The 8,033-nt window shown below is 45.6% G+C and overlaps 1 protein-coding gene across 1 annotated transcript in view; it reads left to right on the top strand.

Moving 5' to 3' along the window:
- Positions 1 to 623: 623 nt before the first annotated feature.
- The window catches only part of necab2 (N-terminal EF-hand calcium binding protein 2), an 83,289-nt gene continuing 75,879 nt past the window's right edge, over positions 624 to 8,033 (top strand). The window contains exon 1 of the mRNA XM_036544182.1: positions 624 to 959. Coding sequence (XP_036400075.1) covers positions 642 to 959 — 318 coding nt within the window. The 5' untranslated portion in view covers positions 624 to 641. The remainder of the gene's footprint in view (positions 960 to 8,033) is intronic.

Below are 8,033 nucleotides of genomic sequence, written 5' to 3'. Positions count from 1 at the left end.
TTACGGGGTCGCGAGGCTGCTGGTGACAGCAGCGCTTCCGGAGGGTAAGACCAGCGGGGTGAACACCTACCGGCGCTGAGGCATCGCGCATCTTTACATATTTACATATAATATTCACTCTGGATAAGAGTGTTTACCGATGAATAAATAAACGTGTCCAACATAATCCGCCTTATTTTGATTTTTACATCAACAGAGTAGCACAGTTTCTTATATATTGCATTAACAATATTAAGATATTTAATTCAGATTAATACAAAACTATTACTGCACGAAGAACCTAAATGTACTAAAAATAACTAAACAGTACAAACAAAACTGTGATAATTCCATTTTAAGTAATTACATGTATAGTTTAGAACAAATCTACCCAACAAGGTTAGGCATATAAATCTGGATTGGGCAAATGCATGCTGTTAGAATTTTTTGTTTTTGAGCTGATATTGTTGGTATTAATACTTTAATATCACAGTCTCCTCTGTGAATACTGAAGCGAACAGATCACTTATCAGCCGGTCCTCGAGTTTAAAAGGGTGCGGAATGCGAGAGGTGTGTTTTGGGGTGTGAGCGAGGTGATGATGTAAGCAAGGAGGGAGGGGATGCCCCCATAGCGCCCAGCATGAACGCTCTGTGGCAAAAGGATGTGCGAGCAAGCAGCGCGCTACTGCAGGGACGGCGTCCACAAACTCCTCCACAAAGAACAATCCAAACTCCGGGCTCAGGACAGCAAAGAACAACCCAAAGCAGGAGCTCGGGACAGCGAGACAGCGACGGCTGCACAGTCCGGAAACAGCGGCGCCCAGCCGGGTGGAATAGACGGGCTCGTCCGCTGGATAGTCACCAAGATGAGCGACAACAAGAGCATCTCTTCCCGGGAGTACGTGAAGGAGGAGGCGGCAGTAGCCCAGGAGCAGTTTTTCGCTCCGGAGCCGCGGAAGGGCATATCCGTGATCTTGGATGTAGGTACTGCATAGCTGGTTACCTGTAGTGAATTGCAGACATGAAAGTGTTTATACGGACGGTGATGTGCGAGTGCACAACGAGCGATATGATGATTTAGAAAGAATTGCACCGCAGTACGGCGTGCCGCGCGCATAGATAAACGGGTCCTCTTTGAGAAATGAATAATTAAGGACGCAAAGTTTTGACGAAAGACAGTTTTTGCGCACCTGTTAAGAATATGTTGTAAAGTCGAAAGACGACATATACCTCATTATTGACAAGGCTAAACTGTTGTTGAAATACTGCATGACTGAAAAGTAATACAAACTAATATATACTTAGTCCATTGTTGCTTATTCATTGCTTCTAAAAGAGGAAGAATCCAGAATCGCAGATATAGTAGGAAAGTAGCGTAAGGGTGAGCGTTTTACATCGAGTCAAATTTCGGGCGCGCTCCAAAACTGGTGCAAAACACCAGAGATAATTTCGCCATTGACGGCTGCGGACCGCGCTCTTACAGGAATCGGTCCGAACGATCGGTCCATGCGGCCGTGAAGACGATCGCATGGCTGACGGAGGAGCGGAGGGCGCCGGCCGCGGAGACTCCTGCGCGCGTTTGTCAGCTATATTGTAATATTGTACTATGCGTCCATTTAAAACCACGAAACAAGCAGCAGCATATCTAATATATGTATTCATCCTACTTTTAATAATTTATCAGGGACCCTTGCTTTTTCAGCGCGTTTGGCAATTATGTTGTGCTGTAGGCTTCTGAAGCGAGGTCTCAGCAGTATTGGTTTAATAGGTCAGAGAGTTGCCTCAGTCTTTATTGGTGCGCGATAATTATCTATATCTTCCGCTCTTGTCTCGAGAGATCCCGCTTTTGGGGGGAAAAATAAAGAGGTGAGAGTGAAATTAAAGTAGATCAATTCCAGACCCAAATACCGCAGCGGTATTTTGAAACTTTGGGGAATTATTGAGTAAAAGCTCCGGAGGAAACGGCACGCGTAAAGGTTACATTGCTGTAGATCACACCGCATGTGCCTGCGTGATTGAGAGCGGATGATGGGCACTCTGTTCCCCAGAGACACACCTGAGCGCGCAGGTATCTCTGACCGAACTGACTGTGTTCCATTTCCGACCCACATATCAATCGGTGGCAAAATAAGTCTTCAGGTTAGAGTTTGCCCCATGCTCACCTACCTGCCCGATTAAGAAACCATTTCTTTCCACATTCAGTGTAGTTACAACAGCTGTGATGTTTGCAATACATACATTGCTATACATTCATCACGTTTTTTTCATTTTCAAATAGTCTATAGGCCTATGTCACTCTGCCGTTTGATTTGTTGTGCTGAAATTTAAAAAATGGCTCGAAAGTAAATTCCTTTACAGTTACATTCTATTGCCTTTAAAAGCATTCTCTGCCAAACATACTTCCAGGAACAATTATTTAAACAACTATAGAAATATGCAGTAGCCAATGATGCGTATATTTGTAATAATCGTTTTGCAGAAGAAGACGAACTAAGACAGGGAAAAGGCAAACACGCGGACAGGGTAATATTAAAGCACATCCGCGAGGGCATATTTTCCGTGGGGGAAAAGAGCGTGCAGTAAAATATGAGTTCAGCTAGTCATCTATTGTCTGAAGCCAACTTTTAATGCATTTTCTCAGTGAGTATGAATTTTCAGTGGGAGGTGAAATATTTCTCTAATTGAATTAAAACATCATAGATCATAGCCCTGCGCAATATGGATACAGAGCGGTCCGCTCTTCGTCTTCCGACCTGTTTAAATGGACCGCGCGGCGAGGCGAGGCTCAGTCAATCTTTCTGTTGGCAAACAGCGAAAGCTGAAAAATTCTTAGCATCAGCAATTTAGGGCTCACCCAGCCTGAATATATGCAATGTTTTTGGCGGGGGTGGGGGAGCGGGGGTGTCGCGAGGGACCCAATTGCTTTTTCTTTACTCTCCCTGTCATTCTAAACAGATGGTTTTTTGGAAATGCATAAAACTTACCGAGGGAGTGAGGGACTACGGAAAGTGTTCATAAAATCAATATGCCATTAACAAATCACACGATACGGTTATAATATTGATTTCTTTTTTAAACATTTTTATTTCACTTCTTTTGGAAAACCGTGCGCAGTATTGTAGGTCAGAAGGCACGGGAAATGTGCACACACGGTCCTCCCAATTCCTCCTCATTCATCTGCATGATGAAATGATCACAAAGTAAACGTTAACATTGAAACAGTGGCGGCTGTGAGCCAATCAAATCATGTGTTTTTGAATTTAGAATTAATTGGAACAAAGGGCAATAATTATCAGGGAGCATTTCAACACTACATTCAAGTAAAGAGTAGCATTCATTTTATGCTCACTTTAAACCATGAGAAATAGATTAGTGACAGCATTGGACTGGACTGACAATTCTAATGACATTCACTGCGAAGGTATTGCGTCTATTGACTCGAGAAAGGTTTTTTATACTTTGGTTGTGGTTGTCCAATTACATCCAAAACATAATGGGGAAAAATCTGAATGGCCACCATGGACCAGTCAAATCACAGATGTGCATTTGTGTAATAGTCACATCTTTACAGTTAACTACCTGCCTTTAAGTACCTGCCTACTGTACCCCACACCTCTCTGCACTGGTTTCTCTACCAGGTCCCAGTCTGTCGTCATTTGCTGCTATTTTTTTTTCTTTTTGAAGTGTGTGACTGTCTGGTTCAAAGGTGAGGTGCTTTTTTCAGAATGTTTGATTACTCTCTTCCCTCCTTCACACTAGCAGAGTCAAACACCATCCATTCTTAACGAGGCAAAGACACAGGGGTGACACACCTCTCTGCCTTTGATACAAGTTTCAGTCAAATGTAATTGTCATGTAATAACACTGTAACTACACTGCAAATACACAGCAGCCATGGTTTCAAATGTGACTCCCTCGAAATCAGTCCTCGTGTTCAGTTGAAATTCTTGTTTCACAAGTCCTATATTTACAGTGCGCTCCGTAGCTACGCGCAGTGTTATTACACAGGTATTAAGGGCAGTTATTTGTAGAAGTATTAGCTGATGGTTTGCCTCACCTGGCTCATGTGGAGTACCCTTAGTTACAGCTTAGGGAGTCTCTGCTTAATGGTCATCTGACTGCCTCAGTTCCATACAGGTTACAAACATCAGAAGAGGGTCCTAAATTTGACGCACAAATGCTAAGGCTACAGCCACGTCGGTCAGCCTCTGCAACCACTAACCCGGCTCTGCATTTGAGATATTTCAGTTTTTCCTAGCAAGCTTTATGACTTCGCCTGCATTTCAGCCAATCAATAATGACTTACTTTGCGGCAGACAATAGTGTCATGCAGACCTCCAGGCTGAAAGATGAATGACTTAGCAGCTAATCGAGCGTGTCCACTGCTGTCCTTGGCCGTGTGTCAAAACAGGAAGCCGGTTTATAAAATGCACATGTCAGCACAGGTGGGATCCTCCACGGACGTGCGTCTGCCAGCAGTATCCGTTAAACTGCCATCACTCACCGACCAATCGGAGGCAAGCAGTCGAGGCACGGCGCGTGGTCAGTGGTAAGAGACCTCAGCGCTGCCTCCGAAACATTTGCGTGTCTCTAAAAAGGAAGCAAGGAAATGGTTGTGATGTCCGTAGAATTGGATGCAGAAAAATGAAACTGGGTTTCAAAAGCTCTCTGTTTGACGCAGGCTGCCTCTGCATGCTGTAGTGTACGCACATCGCTGTGACGCCAACACCACTGAGGTTTCTCTGCCATGCGGATCAAGCTATTGTTTGGAGCCACGGTCAGTGGGGAGGTCCTCTCTATAATAGTATGATAATAGCGTTCAGTGTGAGTGTTAAGCCCGACAGTTAGGTGTTGTGGTTGAGGGTGTGGCTTGGGTGGTGGTTTGTGGTGTTTTTTGGGCGGGTGAGGGGTAGCCTCTCGTTTCTGCGGAGGTGCAGTGGCTGTTTCAGGCTCTAATTCTGTGAGGAATAAAAAACTGCAGCGTGGTTGAGATTGGAACGCCAGCTCCCGTGAAGAATGGGGAGCTGCTTTTAAATCACTTTTTAATTCTCTGAGTGCAGCCGTCGCCTCCTGTTCAGGGCCCTCTGACGCGGAGAGCGCTGGGCAGAGTAACATCATTAATGCTGAGCCTTACTGTTTTTAATTCCCTTCCTCCACACTTTTATGAATTTACGCACTTTGGGATTAATGACCTGAGAAATAATCCCAGCACTTAAATGATAAACACGCAATTCACAAACTACTGGATTAGACCTGGATTTGCTTTGACTAAATTAGTTCGTCTACAAACGCTGCTTTCATCCAAACGTCAACCTGCTGTAATTAATGGCGATTAGCATAAAATTAAACAAAAGCTTTGATTCAAGATGGCAAAAACCAAAGCTAATAGATCTGACTTAAGTCTGTTTGATGGCTCAAATTAATGTTAACGGTATTTAAAAGGGTAATTTCAAGGCAAGGGAGAAAAAAAAATGATCACTTCGATTTGGGTTGGATTTGGTTGTTTATTCGTGGTTCTGAGTTTTGCACTTTGATGATGTCACAGGTCACTGGGGTCTGTTCCCCTTTCTTAAATGAGAACAAACTGGGTCACCCATATATCTGACACACAGGGTCCTCACAGCTGTTGTGTGGAGAGTACCCTTCCTCTGCACCGACATACCAACCTTTTGTAAATCGGAAAGCCTCCCTTTCCACCGTGACCCAGTTTCACACTCTTTGAGGTGCTCTGTCTCTTTGTCGTTTCTGAGGTGATTCTGTTGCTATGGTTCTTGCAATTTAGTTGCAGTGTTTGGAAAAAATGTGGCTGTTTGCCACATAGCTCAGATTGAAGTTTATTTGTCATTTGCTGTTATTAGAGGAAAAAAAGTCTCTGTGGGTCTTGCTTTGATGACATCACTCCCACTGACTGCTGTTCTCTCCTGCATCCTATTCTTGTCTTTTCTTTCTGGCAGATTGAAGTGTAATAGGCTTGTCAGCTTTCAGAGCAAATGTTCCCTAACTACCGCCCGCAACCTGCCACATACTAATCCTCCAGAAGTCACACCTCAGTAACATGCGATCTGATTGGTCAGATGCCCAAAGGTTTACATGCATCTCAGTGTGTATCTGAATTAGTCATTGGTGAATTGGGGGATGTGTTGAATTTGGGGTCGATTCAGCTTCAGGCAGCTTCACCCTCACACTGTTGGTTATTGAACTCACATGAAATACAACAGTTTAAATTGGCATGTGGTTCTAGGGTGCAGGGGGTGTAGGGAGGGCCCTCCCTGCCCTCTCCAGAGGTACTTCTGTGCTGAGACCATGTCATATTGTGATGTCATTAAAGAGACTGCTGACCTTTGACCCCAGCCCTAATGCCACCACCACCCCCTGCCTCCTCATTAAAATACTAAAATTATGTGAACATGCAGTTGAAGCTATAAATTATATACAGTACATTACCATGTACTAAAATTATATGCTTACTATGAAAATCATATGAGCCATAAATTGCAGACATCACCAGTATATTCACAAGCGGTAAAATTATATGAACATGTTCTGAAAGCTATAAATTGTGCACAGCACACTGAAATTCATTAAAATTATGTGAACGAATATGAAGCTATCAATTATGTACTGCACATTATTGTTGGATTAAATGTGTCGATTCACTTGGAAGGAGAAACCTTACATCATCTGTCAGTGATATAGGAAATGACTGCAGCCACGGAGTGGGGGGGGCTGTAGGGGGGGGCCTCGGGGGACCCAGTGGGTGGGGAGGGGGGGCCGTAGGGGGGGCCCCTATCTTCATCCATTATTGATGGTTCTGAATGTGGATGAGTCTCGGAATGGAACACTACAGATGACTGATTTGATTCTCACGCTAGTTTAACCTCAGCAGTGTTCGATGGAAACGATCCGTCTGCTGCCCCCCCCCCCCCCCCAACGCCCTGCAGAGCAATTCTGCACTCATTTCATATTACAGAGGAGAAGAAAAGAGAGGCAGGGAGAGACAGAGGGGGGAGAGGCAGACTGCTCCTCCTTCTCTATCAAAACATAATTTTATGACTCTGTGTGTGTGTGTGTGTGCGTGCGTGCGTGCGTGTGTGTGTGTCTGTGTAAAGTATGTGTGCTGTAATTGGCTTGTTCCTTTCTGGAATGGTCCAGGCACACTAATGCACTGAATGAATGGCAGTATTGATCTGAGGCTGTACCTGTCCCTCCCACCAGACTCTGTGCCCCAGCATCGTCACACCTGCAAGGCCAGCCTCCCCCAGCACTCTCCCCCTCTTCTAAATTCCAATGGAAAAAAGCTTGTGTTGCAAAAGCATTCAGGCGTACGGAAGAATGTACAAGGAACGAGGGACGGTGAACAGAACGGAGTCAAACTGTAGCAAGTCCCTGTTCTCTTCTTCTGTTTCTTTTTCTCTGCCCATCCTTCTGTCTGAGTCTCCATGCTGCTTTTTCTCCTCCAATACGTCTCTCTCTTCCTCTTTCCACACGCCTCTCTCTCTCCTTTTTCTTTCTCCCAATCCCCCTCTCTTTCCCTCTCCCTATCCGCTATCCCTCACCTCCTCTCCCTCTCCTCCTGCCCCCTCCCTCCCTCTCTCTCTCTCTCTCTCTCTCTCCCTCTCTCTCCTTCTCTCCATGCCCCACTCTCTTTCTCCTGTTGTCAGGAGAGCAATCTGTGAGGAAAGCTGGAGAAGACACAGTATAATAACAGCTGTCATCTCTGGCGCTGATTCTAATGCATCAGTTTCTGCTGCATTGTCTTGCCAGCTGCTTTTGTGTTTGTTTGCTGAATGTGGTGATCTCAGAGCGGCAGAGAGCTCAGAGCGGCAGGGAGCTCGGAGCGGCAGCGAGTTCAGAGAGGCAGCGAGCTCGGAGAGGCAGGGAGCTCGGAGCGACAGGGAGCTCGGAGAGGCAGGGAGCTCGGAGCGACAGGGAGCTCAGAGCGGCAGGGAGCTCAGAGCGGCAGGGAGCTCGGAGCGGCAGCGAGTTCAGAGAGGCAGCGAGCTCGGAGAGGCAGGGAGCTCGGAGCGACAGGGAGCTCAGAGCGGCAGGGAGCT

Source organism: Megalops cyprinoides, chromosome 13, assembly GCF_013368585.1.
Source record: "Megalops cyprinoides isolate fMegCyp1 chromosome 13, fMegCyp1.pri, whole genome shotgun sequence".
NCBI classification, from domain to species: Eukaryota; Metazoa; Chordata; class Actinopteri; order Elopiformes; family Megalopidae; genus Megalops; species Megalops cyprinoides.
The sequence above is the reverse complement of the archived record's forward strand: the minus strand, read 5'-3'. Positions and strand labels throughout refer to the sequence as shown.